The 22,340-nt window shown below is 44.6% G+C and overlaps 4 protein-coding genes across 8 annotated transcripts; 3 read left to right on the top strand and 1 right to left on the bottom strand.

The window, feature by feature from the left end:
* Window positions 1-2,536: 2,536 nt before the first annotated feature.
* LOC133915655 (uncharacterized) lies at window positions 2,537-5,301 on the bottom strand. Its single transcript, XM_062358892.1, has 2 exons — window positions 4,323-5,301; window positions 2,537-3,034 (listed from the first exon to the last, which is right to left on the bottom strand). The coding sequence occupies exons 1-2, from the start codon at window positions 5,055-5,057 to the stop codon at window positions 2,642-2,644; spliced, it is 1,128 nt and encodes a 375-aa protein (XP_062214876.1). The 5' UTR covers window positions 5,058-5,301; the 3' UTR covers window positions 2,537-2,641.
* A 3,957-nt stretch (window positions 5,302-9,258) lies between these two features.
* On the top strand, window positions 9,259-12,794 carry LOC133915652 (suppressor of disruption of TFIIS-like). Of its 3 annotated transcripts, XM_062358891.1 has the most exons (7): window positions 9,295-9,501; window positions 9,660-9,823; window positions 9,937-9,974; window positions 10,070-10,157; window positions 10,638-10,865; window positions 11,582-11,647; window positions 12,393-12,794. In XM_062358891.1, the coding sequence occupies exons 1-7, from the start codon at window positions 9,465-9,467 to the stop codon at window positions 12,582-12,584; spliced, it is 813 nt and encodes a 270-aa protein (XP_062214875.1). In that variant the 5' UTR covers window positions 9,295-9,464; the 3' UTR covers window positions 12,585-12,794. The 3 variants fall into 3 exon arrangements, with proteins under 3 accessions (XP_062214874.1, XP_062214873.1, XP_062214875.1); XM_062358889.1 differs by having other exon boundaries at window positions 9,285-9,823; XM_062358890.1 differs by lacking the exon at window positions 11,582-11,647 and having other exon boundaries at window positions 9,259-9,823.
* Window positions 12,795-14,002: 1,208 nt separating this feature from the next.
* On the top strand, window positions 14,003-16,386 carry LOC133915651 (uncharacterized). Its single transcript, XM_062358888.1, has 3 exons — window positions 14,003-14,433; window positions 15,194-15,335; window positions 16,148-16,386. Exons 1-3 carry the CDS (start codon window positions 14,120-14,122, stop codon window positions 16,229-16,231), a joined length of 540 nt encoding a protein of 179 aa, XP_062214872.1. The 5' UTR covers window positions 14,003-14,119; the 3' UTR covers window positions 16,232-16,386.
* A 143-nt stretch (window positions 16,387-16,529) lies between these two features.
* Window positions 16,530-20,634, top strand: LOC133915649 (pentatricopeptide repeat-containing protein At2g21090-like). 3 transcript variants are annotated; one of them, XM_062358886.1, is made up of 2 exons: window positions 16,530-19,631; window positions 20,562-20,634. In XM_062358886.1, the coding sequence occupies exon 1, from the start codon at window positions 16,557-16,559 to the stop codon at window positions 18,900-18,902; it is 2,346 nt and encodes a 781-aa protein (XP_062214870.1). In that variant the 5' UTR covers window positions 16,530-16,556; the 3' UTR covers window positions 18,903-19,631; window positions 20,562-20,634. The 3 variants fall into 3 exon arrangements, with proteins under 3 accessions (XP_062214870.1, XP_062214869.1, XP_062214871.1); XM_062358885.1 differs by having other exon boundaries at window positions 20,492-20,634; XM_062358887.1 differs by lacking the exon at window positions 20,562-20,634 and adding an exon at window positions 20,046-20,407.
* The last annotated feature ends 1,706 nt before the right edge of the window (window positions 20,635-22,340 follow it).

Genomic DNA, 22,340 nt, shown 5'->3' with positions numbered 1-22,340 from the left:
AGCCCAAAATGCATTTCAACTTGGGAAACCTGGTTCAAGAACATGGCAATCTTGATCACCTTTCTGTTTCTTTCTCCAGAGAAGAGATTGATAAAATTGTCATGCAAATGCCAAATGATAAAGCACCTGGACCGGATGGATTTAATGGTCTTTTTATCAAAAGATGTTGGCATATTATTAAAGAAGACTTTTATAGACTATGTGATGAATTCTTCAATGGTTCTCTAGACTTACAGTCAATAAACAGCTCCTTCATCACATTGGTGCCTAAAACCAACAACGCCACAATGGTAAATGACTTTAGGCCAATTTCTCTCTTGAATTGTGCCCTGAAGTTATTGACAAAACTCATGGCAAACCGCCTTCAGTCAGTTATCATTCCAATTATACATGAGAACCAATATGGCTTTATTAAAAACAGAACCATACAAGATTGCCTAGCATGGGCTTTTGAGTACATTTATCAATGTCAACACTCTAAGAAAGAAATTGTAATATTAAAGTTGGATTTTGAAAAAGCCTTTGACACAATTGAGCACAGCACAATTTTGGACATGCTAAGACATTTGGGTTTTGACAGCACATGGATTGGATGGACTGAAAGAATCCTAAACTCAGGGACCTCTGCAATTCTGCTGAATGGAGTCCCTGGAAAATACTTCCACTGCAGGAGAGGAGTCAGGCAGGGTGACCCCCTCTCCCCTCTCCTCTGTCTTGGCAGCTGACCTTCTGCAATGCATTATCAACAAGGCACACAACATGAACCTTCTCAGCTTGCCTTTTCCTGCCAGATTTACTAGTGACTTTCCCATAATCCAGTATGCTGACGACACCATTCTCTTCTTGAAAGCTTCTCAGAAAGAATTATTTTGTCTCAAAGGGCTCTTGGAAACCTTCTCACAATCCACTGGCCTCAAAGTAAACTATGATAAATCTTGCATGGTGCCTCTCAATATGACTGGAGAAAAGGCTAATCAATTAGCTAGAGTTTTTGGTTGTCAACTGGGAAAATTACCTTTCACTTATTTGGGACTACCCCTGGGAACAACAAAGCCAAAAGTTGAAGACTATGCACCACTGATGAACAAAATAGAAAGAAGGCTCACTGCAACCTCTTGTTGGTTGACCCAAGCGGGCAGACTTCAGCTAGTCAACTCTGTTCTATCATCTCTACCAACATATGCCATGTGTACTCTCCAGATTCCAGTAACTGTTATTGAGTATATTGACAGAGCCAGGAAACATTGCCTCTGGAGGGGGGCTATTCTTACAGCAACACACAAACCGCTGGTGGCATGGAAGAAGGTAACCAAACCAAAAGCCAAAGGTGGCCTGGGAGTGGTCAACTTGAGAAACCAAAATAATGCACTCCTAATCAAGCATTTAGACAAATTTTACAACCAGAAGGAGCTGCCATGGGTTAAATTGATCTGGGCAACCTACTATTCTGATGGAAAAGTGCCACATGCTGCTCCAGAAAAAGGATCATTTTGGTGGAAGGATGTGCTCAGACTTAGTGACTTATTCAGGGGAATGGCTACATACAAAGTAGGTAATGGCAAATCAGCTCTATTTTGGTTGGACCTATGGAATGGTCACCTCCTCCATGATCTTCTTCCAAGGCTATTTTCATATGCAAAAAACAAAGCAATCTCAGTGGCAGATTTCCTAGCAGACACTTCAATTCAAGCTCAATTCCATATTCCTTTATCCATTCAAGCTTATGAGGAGTACAACAAATTACAGGAACTTTTACATGGTATTCAGATACCACAGGATCCAGTTCACAAAGATCAATGGCACTATATTTGGGGTTCATGCACTTATTCCTCAAACAAATGCTATAACCTACCATACAAGCACATTCAGCCTCCAGCCCCTTTCCTTTGGATCTGGCAATCCAAATGCTGCAACAAACTTCGAGTCTTCTCTTGGTTGCTCCTCATGGACAGATTGAACACAAGAAACATCCTCCGAAGGAAAAATTTCAAGATTGAAGGTAATAACTACAACTGCGTCCTCTGCAGAGAGCACACTGAAGAAACTACTCTTCACCTCTTCTTTGAATGCCGCTTCAGTAAGAGATGTTGGAGCCTCTTAGGAATCAATTGGAATCTGGACCTTCCCGTGTTCAATATGATGACAGAGGCAAAACAGAGCTTCAATTATGCCTTTTACATGGAAGTCTTCATCATTGCTGCTTGGGGCCTCTGGAAGCAACGAAATGGCATGATCTTTGAGCATAAACAACCTTCTGTCCAATCCTGGAGGATAAATTTTGCTGATGAAGTTCTACTTCAAGCAAACAGAATAAAGGATGACAAAAGACTTGAGATCTTAGATTGGATCCAAGCAGTTTTTACCTAGAATCTAATCCCCTCTTCTTGGCTTCTGTTGGCTCTCTAGGCCCTCTTTTAGGCTTTCTTCTTCTGCCTGGCTGGTCTCTTGTATTTTTATATATTTTTATATTTTTTTCTCTCTAATAAAATTTCACAGTAGGGGCTTCCCCTACTGTCTTCCTTTCAAAAAAAAAGGATATGCGATTCAGGTTCTTAGAAGTAAGCAATTCTCGAGCTGGAAATAAATCACACAAGAATCGGACCCATGCCAAGAATTTCCAGCACAATTCTGCAATTTATTGTCACAACGCAGCGACTAACCGAAGCGTTTCTTCTGAATTCTTCGCGTTCTGCTCTGCCAGGAGAGACTGCAGATCACTGCCGTTGGCCAGGCTGTTGAACTCAACTGATCTTGATGGATCGGTGGGGTACTTCCTCTGGCAGAATGTTATGAGCCTCTTCACAGACTGCAAGTACTTCCTGGTTGTCTCATCATTCATGATGTGAGCCACGCTGTTCGTGCAGATCTTTTCCCGGGCCGATCGCTCATGGATACCAACCATTGTCACACCAATTGGCCACGGTGAGTTGCCGATCGCTAGCTTGATATAGTTGTCCACTGCAGCCAAGTAGTCTCGTCTCATGCAGCACTTGACCACCTCCAGCAATGCTTGTCGGACATCAGGAGGGAGAGCCTGCAATTTGATCCATCAAAACATTGAATCACACACAGGTCTGGCAATACACCACAAGTGCGCACACGTGAACAAAAAGAACTTCTACATTGATTCGGAATTTGCAGTTCACCATAATGTACTTTTTACAGGAAAAAAACATCGGAAGAATACACTAAGAAGCTGGAGCAGTGCTGTTGTTAACCTCATTCACCCCTCAGGCAAACAGATATAGTAAAACTTTTTCCTACAGTTTCACAGCATCTTAGATTTTCGTTACAACTGTCTGGAGCAAACTCACTAACCCAATCAACGAGCATTCAAACTTCTAAAAAGAGTCCAATCCTCAGGGCCTTGCGTTTTTGAGTAACCATAGATCTGATTTACAACTTACAATTGCAAAATTGGCATTCTATCAGAACTGGTGGGTTAGGTCCACATTACCTTCAATAAACAAGCCTTTTTTTCATGACAAATATCCATACAACAATTAAAAGATCAGTCTCAGTTATACATTTACTCGAAGTGTGCAATAATGCAAAATGTCTGTGACATAGAAACCCTCACAACTGGAGGGCAGATAGTAGCCAATACCAGGGAAGTAGGGGAAATTGCAAATGAATTAGCAAGCTTACTGAAAGCACAAGTTGGAACTTGACCATCGATTTGGTGTTTGTGGATTGAGGATAACGCCCTCCTATTCAAGGGCACAAGTGAATCATTAAGACAAATCCCTTCTTGTGTTACAGAAACATACTCCGAACACCTCAAAGGGCACATCAATAATATGAAAACCAATACGATTAAGAACAGTACATGTAATATTTGTAAGCTTCCTCGTCTTGTTGTATTCCTTAAACTGATTGCCAATTGCTGTCAAAATCTTCATTCTATAGAAGGATTCAAGGAAGAATACCGTTAAAACAAATATTTGTCAGAAACCATATCGCTAACAAGTAGTTGTATAGTCATTGCTATCCTGCTTTCTGCATATTTTCAAGGACAACTTTGCAGGATCTAAATATTGTGCTACAACAGTGACAGTAGAAAGGCAGTTTAAATTCGCAAAAAATAACTACCTGTCGTTCATTCCATTAAAGCGCAGGTACTGACAGCTTATGAAGTGCATTTCAGTTTTATTTTTAAAGATAACGGCATTTCAAATGTGACATGCTAGAGTAAGTTATTCCAAAATGGCCAGTCTTGCTATCAGATGGAATTGACATCCCAATGGATTCAGCTCATTAACATCAGAATAAGGTATTCAGACACTACTACCAGCAACAACAGAGTACGAAATTTTCCATACCTTCTTCTTGCACTGCTTGAAGAGCGGCTCGAGGTAGCGCGCGCACTGCTTGCAGGTGGCCACCGCGGCCTTCCCCTTGGCCGTCCGCCGCTCCGCCTCCGGCACCTCGTCCACCTCCTGGCTCCACTCGCCCATCAGCCTCCCGAAAAACGCGACGATTTTATCCTCGTCGCAGAGCTCCTCGAACGGCACCGCCCTCGGTTCGCCGTTGCCCTCCCTCCGCTGGGCCTCCGCGCCGGCTTTGGGCTTCGCGGCCGCCTTGGTCCGCAGCGCCTGGATGTCGCGGAGGAAGTCGTTGGTCTGCCCCTCCCGGATCTCCGCCGCGTCGACGTCGGCGAGCGAGGCGGGGTCCTCGAGGACCTCGTGGAGGCGGCGGAGGCGCGCGTCGTCGTCCTCACCGAAGAGCGTGGCCGGTTGGCGCAGCACCCGCAGGCGCCGGATGACCTCCTCCCTTGGGAGCGTCTCCGCTGGGCCACTCTGACCGTTCTCCCCCCGCGACGCGTCGGCGGCGGCGGCGGAGGTGGGCGAGGAGTTCGAGGAGGAACCAGAAGGCGAGGAGGCGGGGTGGGAGTGGGCGCCCCGGAGCCGCTTGTGGAGGAGGAGCTGGCACTCGGCCTCGCGGATGCGCTGGACCTCGCGGGCCTCGATCTCGGCGCGGCGGAGGACTTTGCGACCGCCGAAGTCGGCGTCCAGGAGCTGGCGCTTGCGCTGCAGCTCGCGCTTCAGCACGTCCATGGCTCGCTGTGGGCCGTGGCAGGGGTCGCGCCGGATCGTTTGGTTTCGGGGTTAGGACTGTGGAGGCAGAACCGGCGTTGGATCGGAGGGTGGTTGGATTTTGAGCTGCTGCCGGGGTGGGGAAGCTGCGGGGTCTGGAATGTTCGGCTCTGTGATGGATCGGAAGAGGATTTCGTCTGCCAGCGACGGACGGGGAGGAAGGGGGAGTTCGGGTTCTCGCGCGAACCTTCTGGACTCCGAAACTGCGGATGCGGAAGGATTTAGTTGGTTTTGGGCTGTTGGTCCAACCAAACTCGGCAAGAAGGAGATTAGGCCCATCAATAGTAAGGACGGATGTAACGGGGAAATTTCTCTGGCCAATCCTGGCCCGTAACTCGTGATGGGCCCAGATAATGCTTGACAAACTTCGGCCCGCTGGGTACCCAGTAGACATCGTGAAGGCTTCCATTGTAATTCCAAGGGGCTTGAGGCTCTCCGAGGAAAATCACTCACGACACCACGGGCTCTAGCTCGGGTTGATAGCCTTCACGATGGGAGCCCGTCGTGCCTGTCGTTTGTGGAGTCGGAGGTTTACTAAATCTCTTTAATAGTTATGTGTATATAAGTTATAAATCTAAATGTGTAGATACTACAACTTGTATATTAGTGTTGAGGTTGGGAAAAAAATCGAGCACAAAGCGAACAAGCGCGCGAGCGCTCAACTGGATACACAATCAAAGTTCCCCTTTTTTCTTTGATGCTAAAAGTATGGCCAAGGCCAACCGTGCATGAATCAGATTGTGGTCAGTCCACCCGGCTACACTTCCGCCGATGACTGAAGGAAGCAAAGACGCAACAGCCTAGCAGCGTACAAAAGCCACAGAGCGGCCGGGAAGGAGAGGTATACAAGCATAACCAAGCACGGGGGTGGCACCGACCGCCGAGCAGGGCCGTCTCTAGGAATTTGAGGATCCGGTGCAAAATACAAAATGAGGCCCTAAAATTAAAAAATTTATATAACCAAAATATATTTGCATTTAATTATATAACTTCAATACATGTTATTTCTTTCAATATTGAGGAATATATCAAATATTAATGGTAAAAGAGTAATGTAGTACTTAAGCAATAAACTGACCTCATGTTCTACTGAAAAACATCATCCTTTTAGTATTTCTTGAAATGAAATCTTCAATTATATCTTCATACTTAATCTTCTCCAAAACATCATTTTTAAGTGCTATTGTCGCCAATCCATTAAGTCTTTCTTGTGTCATAGTAGAACGTAAGTAGGACTTCAACAACTTGAGTTTAGAAAAGCTCCTTTCCGCAGATGCAACAGTCACGGGAATGGATAACAAAATCTGTATGCAATAACGGCATTAGGAAAACAACATAGCTGTTTCAAATACTTCAGAATATCTAGAGGGCCTATAGATTCCTTAATAAGATCCTGGATGAACTTTAACTCCACATACAATTCTTTTCCATCAATATCTGAATGTTCTCCACTCTTAAGTGCAGCCTCAAGATTAACAGAAGAAGAAAACAAACTCTTATCATCCAAGGAGCGTAGCTTATCTGAATTAAACAAGAAACCAAAAGTATTTTCATATCCCTGATACTGTTCAAATCTCCTAGTAAGTGAGGCTATAGCTTAATCAACAACAGCTATAAAATAATTGATCCTAAATAACTCTTGTGCAGATTGTGAACCAATAGATGCATCATCAGTGCTCTCATCAAATTGTCATTTTCTTTTGATTTTACGCTTGGTGCAAAATTCTGGAGCAATATCCATCTCAAGTGCAATTTCTTTTGCAGCTTCTAACGAATTTGAAAAGCCGGTTTCTCTATACTTATTGAAAAAGGAAACCAGCCCCTGTACTTTCTCAATTGCAATATCAATAAGCATATCCTTTGCTTGTAGTTGCTTGCTGACCAAATTAACAGCAGATAATATTTCATACCAGATGATTATTGCCACTAAAAATTCAAAGCCACCAAGTTCATTATCCGCCAAGGATTTAGCTTCACTACTTGTCAATGGATCATTATCACTTTCAGCCACTTGTAGTAAAGCCTCCCTTATTTTCTGAATCTGAAACCTTATAGCCTTAACACTATCAAGACGACTCTCCCAACGAGTAGATGACAATGACTTGAGAGTCAGTCCTGTTATGTTATCTTTAAGAATTTGCCATTTCTTAGTAGAATTAGCAAATGTTGCATAGATATGTTGTATAACTCCAAAAAAATCTGTTGCTTTACCACAAGACTTTGCCATATCATATAGTGTTAAATTCAGACTATGACAACTACAAGCTGAATAAAAAGCTCTAGGATTTATATCCAATAGTTTCTTTTGTACCCTTTGATATTTTCCTTTTATATTTGACCCATTATCATATCCCCGTCCTCTCACATTGTCTATATCAAGGTCAAGATTCTTCAATTCATTTTGTAGAACATCAAACAATCCTTGCCCAGTTGTATCATTTACATCCAAAAAACTTTTCTCCAATGGTCCCTTTCTTTTTGAAGTTCTTGCTGAGCAACTTTATCAATTGTTTGATTTTTTTGCAACCTGAGACGCAAGTCATACCAAGTAGCCATATTCATAACATGTTCTACACTAGTTTCATGCTCTTTAAGTCTGGTGCCAAGATGATGCTAGTCATTGAAACCCTCATTTGCTAATTGACCTTTCCCATATCCCTTTCTCAATAATTTACAACAAAAATAAAATACTCTGTCAAGCTCTTTGCTATATACAAGCCATTCTCTATCACACTTTTCTCCATTTGAGAGAACTTTAGTGTATGATACTGCAGAAAACCTTCTGGAGAATTTATCTTTAGGACCTTTCTCAATAGACAAGTCTCTTTTAGGACCTTTTTGCACCAAAATATCAATCATTTTAGGATCAAGTGCATTCCAAATTCTTGGATCAAATATATCAGGCTGAAAAGAAGTATTGATGTTATTGTTACTTTCAGTACTTGGTGATCTATCCAAGCTAGGATTAACTTCATCAGTATGTCCACTAACTTCATCGGCAATATTAGCATCATCACCTTGAACAATTTCTACAGCGTGCGCCTCAACTTCTACTGCAATGTTAGCATCATCACTATGACCCTCATCAATATTATCAGCTAGAGTTTGATATTCAGAATTAAATTGAGATTTTTTGACAACAAATCTATCAAGAGCACCATTTTGAGTTTGAGCTGCTGCTTCTAGTCTTTGTTTCTTCTTACGCTTTTCATAACCAGAATCATACTTCCTATTTCTAGAAGTAGAAGACATGATGACGATTGAGGAAATAAACGTCTTCCTATTTTATAAATCAAATAGCACTAATGATTCAAATAGTACATAAATTGTAAGCTTAGCAAGATAAGAAAAAGATCAAAAGAGAAGAAGATCGAACCTGCGTGGAACGTATCACCCAACACTAGTTCATCCGCCGGCACACCGGGGTGGTCGATGTCGTTCTCGACAGCGACGGACACCCCCTGCACTGAACGATCTTCATTGCACGCGTACGTAAGCTCACATGATCACATCACAGTCAAGATCTAATTTTTTTAAACATGCATTGATACATACCAATTGCCAAGTGATCGATTGATTACCTGCGAATTGTGATTCCTGTGAATCGATTCCAGTAGGGCGTCCTGGATTGTGGCGTCGCCGAGTGGCCTGAGTCGATCACTCGATCAGATCTGAACTGACGATGCAATTCCCTGCAGGCTGCTGTGCTAACCAGAGACGGCCCAGTGCTAACCAGTCGTGCACCTCGTACTCGCGTGTCGACGTGTTGCGTCGGCCGGTCGGCGTCGGGCATTGAGCGTCAGCCGTCAGCGTCGGCCGCCGGGCGTTGGCACCCAGAACCACAAGCCCTCGAAGGCTCAACGAATAGACGAATAGGCAATTACGATTGAACAGGTCTCAACTGGGAGCCGAACAGGCCACGAAGCGGACGTGCACATGCGCCGGATATTTTGCTGGGCTTTTGTTTTCTTCAATGATTATTGCTTAAGTGTATACTTAATACTTAATTAAAATTTAGGCCCTAATTATTTGGAGGCCCTGTGCAATAGCCCAATTTGCCCCTGCTACTCGACGGGCTTGCGCGTAAGGCCCCAGGAACCAAAGCAAAGCAAAGCAAACCGAGTCGGAGTGTTTTCACGCACGTTTATACATTCGGTCACCGCACCGCTTCCTCGTGATCCACGACCCCCGCCACGCCCAAAACTTTCTATTTAAACAACCCGGCGCAGCAACCCCTTCCCTCTCGCTGCTCCTCGCCTCAACACTCTTGGAGCTCTCGAGAGAGATTATCGCGCAGCTCGCTTCGTCCCGTCTCCATCTCGGCATCCCCTGTTCCTAGCTTACTTCGTAGCTCCCTCCAGCCCAGCCATGGCCGCGGACTCCCCCTTCGACTGCGTCCTCGTAGGTAAGCAGCAGTGGATCCACGAGCTCGCTCGTTGTCCATGGCGACCGCGCTCTTCTCGGCTCTTGCCGACAGTTCGTGTCCCAGCCGTTGGCCGGTTGGGTTGCCGGGCCACCATCGTATAATAATAAACTCAGGCGGCTCCTCTCCGGCGCGTGCAGACCTCGACGACACGCTGTACCCGGGCGACACCGGCATCGGGCTGGCCCTGAAGCGCAACATCGACGAGTTCCTCGTGGCAAAGCTCGGCGTCACCGCCGAGCGCGCGGCCGCGATGCGCGTCGAGCTCTTCCGCACGCACGGCAGCACCCTCTCGGGCCTCATCGTACGTACCCGCAGCCCGGCTTGACTTCTCCGACGCGTCTCGACTCGATCGCCTTATGCTTTTCCTCGCTTCGTTTCCTTATCGGTTTTGGGCTTTGTCTCCGACTTCGGCAGGCGCTCGGCTACGAGGTGCACCCGGATGAGTACCACAGGTCAGCACGCAACCAGTCCCCACTTTTTTTGTTTTTTCTTTAACTAATTAATCCGCTTTTTTCGAAATTAACCTAATGTTAATTCGAACGATCAGCTACGTGCACGGCAGGCTGCCGTACGACAGGATCGCCGCCGACCCGCAGCTCGCGCGGCTGCTGCAGAGCATCCCGCAGCGCAAAGTGGTAAGCTATTGCCCCAAATTAAACGTTCTCGAATTCCCACGTTCCAAATGAGAGCCAAGCTAGATAGAGCTAGCGTGGTGTACTAGTATGATAGTAAATTAAAATTTTAATATTGTTCGTGTGTTGTAACGGAGCCATAAAAATTTCATCAAGGAATTTTTTTAAAAACAAAATACGAAAGAAAACACAGGACTACTAGGTGGACGATGGGACTATCATATGTATGCAAGACCCAAATGAGTGCGGGACTCATGAGTCTTGTACTAGACTTTTTTCTTTTTTTTTAAGTAGTAGTATAAGTAGTGGATAGGAGAAGTAGAAGTAGATTTATTTTATAAATTAAACAGTAGGATCAATATTACTTTAATTGTGTACTTTGCATTGGCACCATAATTTTGCCCTGGTTTCAAATGTGGCGCAGATTCGATCCGCTTTATTTACCTGTGATCGACTGACAATATGCACTTGTCGTGGTCGCAGCTGTTCACGAACTCGGACCGTGCGCACATGAAGCGGGCGCTACAGCGGCTGAGCGTCGACGAGGCGTGCTTCGACGCCATCGTGTGCTTCGAGACCATGAACCCGCACCTCTTCGGGGAGGCGAGGGAAGAGCACGCCAACGCTGCCCGCCCGGTGGTGGTCCTGAAACCGTCGGTCGAAGCCATCGTGGCGGCCATACGTGTCGCCGACTCTAACCCACGTCGAACGGTAATTTTGTCAGCAGTTTTCTCGAACTAAACGTCTCGAATCCTGTAAAGTTTCCTTAAATCCTTAAATTGTAGAGTATTGGAGAGGAAACTTCATAAGATTCTGCATTAAACAAAGTAAAGGGACTGGATATTGTAAACTACATGCATTCCGCAACTATCGTAGTCAACTGCAGATAACTTAGATGCCACTAAGGATTTCAACTTCGTTTTCATTTTTTTCGCTCACCGATAAAAAGATCGAAATTCACAAAATTTTGCTAATAATTCTGTCATTTTTTATCATATACTATGTGGGTCCTATAGGTCAATAAAAGAAAATTTCGTAATTAAATATTTTGTTCCCTCCAAAATCCGAAACGAGATATTTCATCCTCTTCTAAAATTCGTAAAATTTCAGTAAAATTTTAATCCCTGATGATACAGTGTACTGTGAACACCCTCTTCTTATCAAAATTTAAAACATGAGAACTCAGAGGGCACACCGTCTAATGTGAACACCATCTACTTATTCAAATCTAAAGCGTGAGAAGGGAATCGAACTAAGTAATGTAAAAATCCAACGGCTTAAAAACAAACCAGCAACTGGTCAGGCTCTTATCGACACTTGGTTTGGATCAAAGCAAAGCTTGGTCGTAGCGCATTATTACGTGCTTCATTTGTGCCCTTGCCAATGATCAGGAAACTAACAAAGCTTACTCTTTCTTGCTCGACCAGCTCTTCCTGGACGACAACGAGAGGAACATCGCCGCCGGGAAAGCTCTCGGCCTCCGCACCGCCCTGGTACGTGATTAACCAACCCCAAATCCTGCTTACAACTGTGATTTTTCAATGATGATGTTGAGTAGTCGGATCTAGGGACTAAAATTTCGTCAAAATTTCAGAGGGGACGAACTATTTAATTTAAAATTTTCTTTCATCTACATGTGAGTTCTACGTAACAGAGGACAAAAAATAATCAAAATTTTGATAAAACTTCATGAATTTCGATCTTTTCACCAATGAACGAAAAAAAACTATAAAATGAAATTAAAATCCTTATATTCAGGCCGAAAAGGTGGCCGGTGCACGGTGTTGTCGGGTTAGGAAAAGGAAAAATTAGGAAAAGCATATACCGTCCTCTGGACCGTGTGATGCCATAGTCTTGCATTATTGGGGTAGTCTTGGTTGCTTCTGCACATGCTCGATCGCCTGTGCTATATTAGCCATACACTTGGTGGTCTAGTGCGTGTGCTGTGGCTGGCACGGCAATGAGAGCGGTCGGTCGATCCGGGCCCGGTGATCTCTCCGATATGATCACGCATCCAGCTCGTTTCGACCATAGTGGGCCTGTGAATAGTATAGTAGTAGGCACATCACATCACTGACGCAGCGTGTGTTTTCCTTGCTGACGATCAGGTCGACGTATCGATACGGCAGTGTACACAAGCATGCACGCACCTTAATTCAGTTTACACATGTCAGATTATTAACTGTGGTTTGCAAAATCCTAGTCTGAACGCCAACGTTGGTAAACTTCGTGGATCAGGTTGGCAAGAGGGTTAGGAGCAAGGAGGCGGACTACGCGCTGGAGAACATCGGCAACCTCCGGCGAGTCATCCCGGAGATATGGGGCGTCGCCGGCGGCGAGAGCAGTGGACAGCCGGATCTTGGCATCGACAAGAAGGGTATGAGGTCCGACCTGGAGTCCATCATCCAGCCAGCGTCGATCCAGGCCTAATTTGATTCCTTATCCTCAATAATTAATCAAGGGATAGGATGGCACTAATAAAGCCCACTCACTTATATATCATGTAAATTATTCTGATCCCGGATGTGTGAATACGTGTACCTAGCTGACAGTCATGTACATTTCTGATCAGCATTATGTAAAGCAAGTGCAGGACGAGTCATGTTTCATAATATTACTGGTATGTGATCGTTGTGTGTTTCCATGTGTATATCCCAAGTGACAAAACTACCAGCACTCCACGGAATGAATATATTCGGTATGAAACACACTTGTGCCCTGATTATCGTAGTTATTAGGGTTTATTTGGTAGAATTTTAGCTTTAATAATTTTTTGTATCAGTATTTTTAGCTTTAAAAATTTCTAAGCTATACGTAAATTAAGTATGTTTGGGTGTGCTATTTTATTTTTATGTTAATATAAAAATAGATATTTAAATTATTTTTATCTTAGACTATAAACTTAGAATCTGACGTGGAATTGGACGCCGGGTCGCTCAAGCTCAAACAAGAGATGCGACGAGCTGATCTTATCAGGTCTGACAAGATGTCTAGCTGGGAGAGCAGTGGGGATGATCCGCACGTTGGCTCAGTTCTTGTCCGAACGACTGCATTCGGATAGAGCCGGCCGTGGAGATCAGCGTTGCCAGTGGACCGTGTGTCGGACATTTGGACTGATGCTTGCTTGCCACAGGGGCAAGGGTTGTAAAGTGGACCACGATGATAAGGATCGCTACGTGAGCTGAGTGTACGTGCATGTCAGCATGTGTTGATTAGTTATTTTTTATGGTGCAATCGACATTTTCTGCCTAATTTCCGATATGGATGGGCAATCATGATCTTCCGCATGTTTTGTGTATATAAGGTGGGTTTGGTTCTCGCATCTCCCCTATTTTAGCCTAACAAATGCGTGTAATTTCAAAAGAAATCAATTTGATTATAAGTGTTCATCGTTACAGTTTGATTTGATAGGTGTAAATATATAATATCATTATGTCTTAAGAGTGAAGTTTGATTCAAACTTTACTCCGCAATCTTACCCGATGAATTCACTCTACAGTTGCTCATGCATGCAAGCTCATTTGTTAGTGTCACAGAATCAATTTTATACGTGTAATTAATTATAATCTCAACTATTTCATCCGCTTTTATAGTCTCAAATTAATCAACCAAACAAAAATTCAACTCAACCATCAAACATTCTTATTTTTATCAAATATCAACCTACTTATAGTTCTGCAAATCCTTAGGTTGGGCTCTGAGTTAATCTGGTCTCCGCCCATTTAGAACACCGAGGCCTATTTTATTGGGCCGAATTGCGACGCCTCTTATAATTGGGCCCGATTAGAAAACCTAGTGCTTCTAATTTTTAATTTTCAGCACAAGGAAATCCAGAGAAAAGCGAGGCCAGCGAACACCGTCCATTAACCGCGACATCGGGAGGGAGCCGCGGCAGCAGGACGCATCAATTGGGGGTCCTTCGTTTGTCCGTACAGCCTCAGCGAGCGGAACCCGGAGGCCAAGGCATGGGCGCGCCGCTGTGTCTGCTCCCGCCCGCCCCGCCGTGCTGCTCCTGCGGCGCTGGACTCGCTGGCCCGCTCAAGCTCACGGCCGCGCCTTCGTCGTCCCCCTCCGCGACGCGGTTGCGGTTCTCGGGCAGCCGTCGGAGGCGCGCCGGCGTGGCGCGGTCCGGCGGCGGCGGGGGCGGGGGCGACGGGGAGTCGGGTAAGAGCGGCGCGCTGGCGTTCTTTGGGGAGGACGGGGTGGTGGAGGACATGGACGGGTACCTCGACTATCTGTCCCTCGAGTACGACTCCGTCTGGGACACCAAGCCTGTTTGGTCCGTTTCTTTGCTCCTTGTTTCGCCTTGTTTCTTTCAGTTTGCATTGAGCGATTGGGCCATTGGAGCTGAGCAAAAACTTTAGAAACTAGAACTGGCGAGCATTATGGCGCAAACAATTGTTTTGTTTGTTAACGCATACAGAGAGGTGTCTCAAATTTGGTACCATTATTGTTGTGAATTGTCTTTTATAAGTAGTAGGAATGTAGGCTACATTTAATATTGTTGTAAATGTTTGTGTTCAATGTAGAAGATATTTTTAAATGGTACACTGAATTTTGTAAGCGGGTCTGCTCCAACCTTGTCAAATTTTGATTCCGTGTTTGCTGTACACGAGTCAGGAGCTTTGGTTGGTGTGTGCCGGCTGTTCAATTTTCTTACTACTTCCTTGCTGCCTTCCTGGCACACTTACATTTTCCAACTTCAAAAAGTAAACATAATGTTATAGAGCTAGGCAGGTTGTATCAGATACAAGTTTAAAATGGAGTTATTGGAATCTGCTCGATTCTTCTCGTGTTGTTTTTCTGTCTACCATTTACAGCTAACTTTTGTGACTAAATCTCTATCTTCCGTATTATTTTTTTTTGAAAGGGGAAGCTTTATTAACTCTCATCGTTACATCAAAGATGATACAACCACATAAGAGTCACCTCCCCACCTCTGCAGCTTAATAATGCACGCAGCCAAACTACAGCTCTATCTTCCGTATGTTTGGCTGTACTCGAGTCTGGTTGTCACAACTATATTTTGCCCTCTTCAGGTGTCAACCTTGGACAATCTTGCTTTCTGGAACTGTCGCGGTTGCTTGTAGTTGGGTGCTACTCCAATCCATTGTGATTACTGCAGGAGTTTCTTTTGCAATATGTGCATGGTGGTACATATTTCTCTACTCATACCCTAAGGTTTGTAACAAAGGCTTCAATTTAGTTTCTTTCCAAAATCATGAAAATGTTCAGTTTTAATCAAGGAAGATGATACCTTTGCTTGATTTAATGTAAATCGTTACTCAGGCAACTCATGTAGCTACAGCATATTCTCTGACATAGTTTTAGTTGCAAGAAATATCATACTTAGTTTATTAAAAAGAAGGAAATATCACACTAGGTATCAGCTTTAGCATGGGGTGCTTTCAAACTGCCAATGCCAAACTGAAATTACTTACCCTTATATCCTCTTCGTCTGCTAACAGATACAACTTGTGTAGTAGCATTGTACGTAGCACAAAAAATGTTTATTGTGTCGGTCTAATTACTTCAGGGTTCTGTAGTTTAAGACTTTTGGTCCTTACTTGGTCAAGCGAAATTCCTGTTCTCTCAAAATTAATTGAAGCAGATTTACCTCGCAACCTGTATGCAAAGTAGAAACAAACACAGCACTTGACTATAGCTACTAACGAACTTTCAACTCACATTGCATGGTGTCCGGGTAGCAATTACTAGATTCACAAGCTTTATGCTTGCCTGTAAGTACAGAGCAATTTTCTCACCATTTGAGGTTTGACATGAGTACATAATTGCTTGTTGACTGGCTCAAACCTTCTTCCAATTTTATATATCAAAATGGCTACATGCCTATAGAATTAGGAGCATTGCTTGTGATTCCAACTGGTGCATATAAGTTATACGCGTCGACACTGAGCATTTCTTCTTTGCCAAATTGTTGTGGTCTGAATGATGTGCACAGAATGATAGAACTGATCCTTTTGATTTGCAAGGCATACACCGAGATGATAGCAGAGAGAAGAAGAAAGGTAGCCAATGGCGCTGAAGATACCTACGGAATGGAGAAAATCCAGTGAGGAATTTCCAGCAGTGCTGCTGCAGACCTGTCTTGTTGCTTGTATTGCTTGCTGAGAATGATAGTTAGAAAATGATTGTGCAGGCCCTAGCACATAGCACCATTGATCTGTAGAACGTATTTGTTCTGCTTTGTCTGTTCAAACCTTCAGCTTTATGTTCGTGTTCATGCCTATGATTGCCTGTGACTTACTGATCCAGGCCAAATTGGCCCAGCCCAGCCCAGGCTAACTGACCAGGAAGCAGCCCAATTATCGCGCCAGATAAAAGAAGCCCACTCTCTCGACGGCGGAAGCAGCTCTTCGAGTTCGTTCGAATCATGGGAGCATGAGAGCGGCGGTCCGCACGAGGCGGCCGCAGCGGCCACAGCCACAGCCGTCGCCGGCGACGAGGGCTAAGCCGGAGGAAGTCCGCGCTCCCCTAAGCCTCCCGCTAAGGGCGTTCAAGCTCCGCCTAGCCAATGGCACGCCGCTCGCGCCCACTGCGAAGGCCTTCAAGTCCTACGCCGAGACCTGCGCCTCCCTCCTCCGCCTCTGTCGCGCAACCAGCGCCGTCTCCAGCAACGTTCCTGCTTCCTCGGTCTCCTCCGCCTTGACGCTCGTCCGCACGCTGCACGCACATGCCCTCGGCTCCGGCCTCGCCGCCGACCGCTCCGTCGCGTCGAACTTGCTGACCGCCTACGCTGCCTTCGCCAGCACCGCGGACCGCGACCGGGCCTTCCGCGATTGTCTCGCCACAGGTGCGGTCTCTTCATTCGCGTATGACTTCATGGTGTCGGAGTACGTGAAGGCTGGGGAGATCGCCACCGCTTGCAGGCTGTTCGACAGAATGCCCGAGAGGAGTGTCGTGTCATACACAACCATTGTCGACGCGCTCATGAAGCGCGGGTCTGTGAGGGACGCGGTTGAGCTGTATGAACGGTGCCCACTCTGCTCGGTTGCCTTCTTCACCGCGATGATTGCTGGGTTCGTCCGCAATGAGCTCCACACCGGTGCGCTCCCTGTGTTTCACGAAATGCTAAGCCGCAGTGTGAGACCTAACGTGGTTACACTGATTTGTGTGATCAAGGCATGTGCGGGTGCAGGTGAATTTGACCTAGCCATGAGTGTGGTGGGATTGGCGATCAAATGGAACTTGTTTGAGAAGAACATCGAGGTACGTAATTCTTTGATCACTTTGTACCTAAGAATGGGAGATGCAGCCGCAGCACGTAGGGTGTTTGATGAGATGGAGGTGAGGGATGTTGTCTCATGGACTGCATTACTTGATGTGTATGCTGAGTTGGGTGATCTCGAGGGAGCTCGACGGGTTCTTGATGCAATGCCTGAGAGGAACGAGGTCTCATGGGGTACTTTGATTGCAAGACATGAGCAGAAAGGTGATGCTGCAGAAGCAGCGAGGCTGTACGGTCAAATGCTCGCTGACGGTTGTAGGCCAAACATTTCATGCTTCTCTAGTGTGCTCAGTGCTTGTGCTACCCTTCGGGACCTAAGAGGAGGAACAAGGATCCATGCCAATGCCCTGAAGGTGGGATCCAGCAGCAATGTGTTCGTGTCCTGCTCTCTGATTGACATGTACTGCAAATGCAAGCAGTGCATAGATGCACGAAGGATTTTTAATTCCCTCCCACAAAAGAACATAGTGTGCTGGAACTCTCTTATTTCAGGTTATAGCTGGAACGGAAAAATGGTGGAAGCTGAGGAGCTCTTCAAGCAGATGCCTGCAAGGAATGCAGCTTCATGGAATACGATCATTTCTGGTTATGCAGAAAATCGACGATTTATTGATGCACTTGAATCTTTCAGTGCAATGTTGGCTTCAGGGCATATTCCAGGGAAAATTACCTTCTCAAGTGTTCTTCTTTCGTGTGCAAGCTTGTGCTCTCTAGAGATGGGCAAGATGTCTCATGCTAAGATTGTCAGGCTTGGAATTGAGGATAACATCTTTATGGGGACTGCGCTTAGTGACATGTATGCCAAGTCAGGTGATTTGGAGAGCTCCAAGAGGATATTTTATCAAATGCCTGAAAGAAACGATGTTACTTGGACTGCCATGGTTCAGGGACTGGCTGAAAATGGTTTCGCAGAAGAGTCTATTTTGTTGTTTGAGAATATGGTGGCCAATGGAATAGTTCCAAATGAGCATACATTTTTAGCTATTCTATTTGCTTGTTCCCACAGTGGCTTGGTGGAACAAGCTGTACATTATTTTGAAGCAATGCAGTCACACGGCATCCCACCTCAAGAGAAGCACTACACTTGCATGGTTGATGTCCTAGCTCGAGCTGGTCGTTTGGCAGAGGCAGAAGAGCTTCTCATGAGGGTTCCAAGTAAATCAGAAGCAAATTCATGGTCCGCTCTTCTGAGTGCTTGCAACACTTACAGGAACAAGGAAATTGGTGAGAGGGCAGCAAAGAGACTTCATGAGTTGGAGAAGGATCATACTGCAGGCTTTGTGCTACTCTCGAACATGTATGCATCTTGTGGAAAATGGAAAGATGCTGCTGAGATGAGGATACTGATGAAAGGGGCTAGCCTTAAGAAAGATGGTGGGTGCAGCTGGTTGCAATTAAGGGGACAATATCACGCCTTCTTTTCTTGGGAAGTGAAGCATCCACTGTCATTGGAAATTTATGAGATCTTGGATTCGCTGACATGGGAATCGACTACTTGAATTTGTTATGATGGTCGGTCGCTAATAGGGACAGTTTTGAGCAGATGAGGATTCATGTGTCTTCTCCAGTTTCATGAAGTAGCAGCATATAGTTGTTTATGGAGAATTATTTGAAGGAAATTGAGTTTGACTTCGCAAATGATGGTTCTCTTGATGCACTGAGTTCCACAGGTATTCAATGATATCTTCTTCTAAATAATGATCAGCAAAGTCTATAGGCAGGTCATGAATGCTTTCATGGAGGAGAATGACGTTCTAGGGTTATTGCAAATGAATTAATTGATTTTGAACAATATTATCATGATGATCTACTTCACCCATTTCCCGAAGCATTTGGGTATTTGGCAATGCGTGATGGTTCACATGATTTGATGTAAACCAGCTTTAGAAGAACAACAGAGAAAATGCAACTCTTCCTTTCGGAAAATTTGAATTTGTTTACTGCACCTTTCCTGGGCACCTCTGCGATGCCCTCAAGTGAAAATTACAGTGGTGATGCTCCAAAGGATGTAAATATACTGCGAGCATTTCAAGCTTAAGTCTAAGCATAGCATGCTGCAATGGGCTGGCTTAACTGACATGTGACCCTGGTTTGGTGCTATGGGTTCACTTTTGAGGTGGATGAATTACCTATGAAGGGTTCCAGCATTCCAGTTGGACAAGAAGGAATTTCTAATAAAGTTTGGGCAGGTCTTCAGAACTTGAAGCACCATTTACCACGAAAGTCAGGTGCATACTTTGTCATCATTATGCTGATTATACATTTTGTTGTCTCCTCATGAATCAGTGATGAGATGAATGTTCTTATGCAAGCACTATTATCTGCTTTTCTTTAGTGTATTATTTTGGTATACCTGAGCATGCTAACTGTTAAAGATGAATTATTTAGTGCCCTTCAGAAAAACTAGCTTCATTTTACCCTCCAAAAGAGTAGTTTCTTGAAACGTGAATTATTAAGTGCAAACTAACCTTTGCGTGTGTATTAACTGCCGGTAAAGGAAACAACTGTTGTTATCTAATTGACTGACTTGTAACTTGCGGTGCACCTTAGCCACACTGAGGTCAAACCTAATTTCATAGGCTAATTTACAGTTAGCATGGTCAGATCTGGCTCTCTTATCCATAGTCTTTTTCTTCTTACAGATTACATAGTCTTTGATGTTCTTTATGCATTCAGATCTGGCTCTCTTACCCATATGGGATGATCTCTGGGACTGTGCAGATACTTCGCTTTCTAAGGTCCTATTTGTTTCGAATCGTAAAAGCTGGATTATGATCATAATCTGTAAACTGAAACAAATAGCTAGATTGTAAAAACTGAATTGTGATCACAATCTGTAAGTTGAAATAAACATCTGGATTGTAAAAGCTGGATTATTACAATTCAGTCTTCAGATTGTAATAATTTAGTAATCCACCTTCCACCATCTTTTACAATTCACAATCCAGATTGTTACAATATAGCTTTTACAATTTATCTTTTTACAATTCATAATCTACAAGTTACTTTTTATAATCTCTAGCTGAAACAAACAGGAACTAAATTGCATTCGGTTAATAAAACCCATATGTGCACATGTGCTCTTCAGCAGTCCAAGGCTTCAAGCGGCCAGTGTCTTGTTGCACTCTACTGAAACAGCACTGATTGAACCGCATCAGGTTAACTTGGTCGGTGGCAGGCAATCCATCTGCTGTGGACCTGTGGTGTACTGGTGTGTGCGCGCGGGCGCGGCTTGACTCTCCGCGCCGGCCCAACCTGTCAGACCGGACACCTCAACAGCTCGGCGGTTCACGTCCACGGGTCCGCTCTTTCTTCCGAACCTTGGACACTCTACCCACCCCCAACGCGCAATCACTGTCACTGGCGGCGCAAAACGCGTCGCCCTCAGGTCAGGTGAGGTGCTTCTTGCTAGTTTCTTCCCTGTTCCCTCGTCTTCCCTCTCCACTCAACTACTGGCTCTTACCGATCCGCCTTTATCAATCCTTCTCTTTTCTCCCTTCAGCTGCTATTTGATCTTGCGGGGCCTGCGGAGTTAGGGTCACAGGCGGCGGCGATGGAGCCCCTGGAGGTGGTCATGACGCTCCTGTTCGACGCGCTACTGGTGGTGTTCATGGTGAAGCTCTTCTTCGCCATGTTCCAGATGAAGCTCGTCGTCATCCTCTTCTACCTCGTCATCCTCCTATTCGCCATGGCCTTCTCCGGCCGGGTGCCCAGTAGCTTCTAGCCCGTAGCAGGTGGCAATCTTTCCCTCTTTAGTTTCTTTTTCCTTTGGGGAGTAGGTCAATCGCTGGAGTTGTGCAGTGCTTCATCTCGTGGAAAAAAAAAACTCGATCATCTCGGTTTTTGGGTAAAAGGCTTTCTCAAAAATATGTATGATCCAAGGCGCAAATTGTGTGAAGTTGAAGAAACACTATGATCCCAAGGTGCAAATCACGTGAATTTAGTCAATCAAGAGTTTCTCCTATGGTTCCATACTTCTATTTCTACGTGAATTCATGCTGTATTTTTTGCCAGGGGTACTTTTTCTTGTGGTTTCCTGGATCACGAATCTAGTTGTGCGGATGAAAACACGATCAGTGACAGTGTTGCTTGCGTGATTTCCACCTTTCTTGCCATATTATGACCTTTTTTTAATCAAGTTGTAAACAGTATCGAAATTGCCTTAGGCTGTGTTTGTTTGCTGCTTCTGAAACTGTTTCTGCTACTGGCAGAAGTCAGAAGTCAGAACAAACGAGGTTCTGGAGAAGTGACTTCTAGAGAAGCCAGAAGCCTGTTTCTGAGGAAAATGAACTAAAACTGAGAAGCTCGCTGAGATGTGCTTCTCTGAGAAACTATGTGCTTAAAAAGCTAAAAATTTATTGTAGAAGCCAACAACCTATTTCCAAAAGCAGCTTTTCAGAAAAGCCAAAAGCACTGCTTTTCAGAGAAGCTCAAAAGCATAAGCTCAAACAAACACGGCCTTAGTCCATGGGGCTCCAATTCCTCTAGAACCCTAAGCGTCTGTTTATTTCAGGTTGTTTCTGTCTTCTACTTCTGTCAAAAGTTTAGAAGCCAAAAGTTCAAACAAAGGGGTTTGCTGAAAAGTGATTTTTGAAAAAATCAGAAATCTGCTTCTGATAAAATAAACTAAAAGCTGAAAAGCTAACTGAGAGTAGCTTTTTTTAAAAGTAGTGTGTTGAGAAGTTAAAAAATTATTATAAAATTCAACAACTAAAATCTAAAAGTAGCTTTTTAAAAATATAAAAACATAATTTTTCAGAGAAGTCATAAACAGAAGTCTAAATAAACAGAACCTAAATCACGTCATGTAGCCTCAATAATTAGAGAAGCCCCCCGAAAGTGCCGAAATGGTAGTCTTTCTCGGCTTCACGCGACACAGATTTGTCGATAGAAAAGGAAAAGAAGCATCAACTTGTGGCCCGCCTATCACCAATGGC

The sequence above is a fragment of the Phragmites australis genome, chromosome 4, assembly GCF_958298935.1.
Source record: "Phragmites australis chromosome 4, lpPhrAust1.1, whole genome shotgun sequence".
NCBI lineage: Eukaryota > Viridiplantae > Streptophyta > Magnoliopsida > Poales > Poaceae > Phragmites > Phragmites australis.
Note: the sequence above shows the minus strand (reverse complement) of the source record. Positions and strands in the feature narration are given on the sequence as shown.

Bases quoted from the DNA above. Each gene is read 5' to 3' on its own strand.
- LOC133915655 (XM_062358892.1), bottom strand. From the start codon at position 5,057: ATGGACGTGCTGAAGCGCGAGCTGCAGCGCAAGCGCCAGCTCCTGGAC. The intron at 3,035-4,322 runs GTATGGAAAATT...ATCAAATTGCAG, and splicing joins TCAAGCAGTGCAAGAAGAAG to GCTCTCCCTCCTGATGTCCG.
- LOC133915652 (XM_062358889.1), top strand. From the start codon at position 9,539: ATGGCGACCGCGCTCTTCTCGGCTCTTGCCGACAGTTCGTGTCCCAGC. The intron at 10,158-10,637 runs GTAAGCTATTGC...TCGTGGTCGCAG, and splicing joins GCATCCCGCAGCGCAAAGTG to CTGTTCACGAACTCGGACCG. The intron at 10,866-11,581 runs GTAATTTTGTCA...TTGCTCGACCAG, and splicing joins ACTCTAACCCACGTCGAACG to CTCTTCCTGGACGACAACGA.
- LOC133915651 (XM_062358888.1), top strand. From the start codon at position 14,120: ATGGGCGCGCCGCTGTGTCTGCTCCCGCCCGCCCCGCCGTGCTGCTCC. The intron at 14,434-15,193 runs GTCCGTTTCTTT...TGCCCTCTTCAG, and splicing joins TGGGACACCAAGCCTGTTTG to GTGTCAACCTTGGACAATCT. The intron at 15,336-16,147 runs GTTTGTAACAAA...TTGATTTGCAAG, and splicing joins TTCTCTACTCATACCCTAAG to GCATACACCGAGATGATAGC.
- LOC133915649 (XM_062358886.1), top strand. From the start codon at position 16,557: ATGAGAGCGGCGGTCCGCACGAGGCGGCCGCAGCGGCCACAGCCACAG.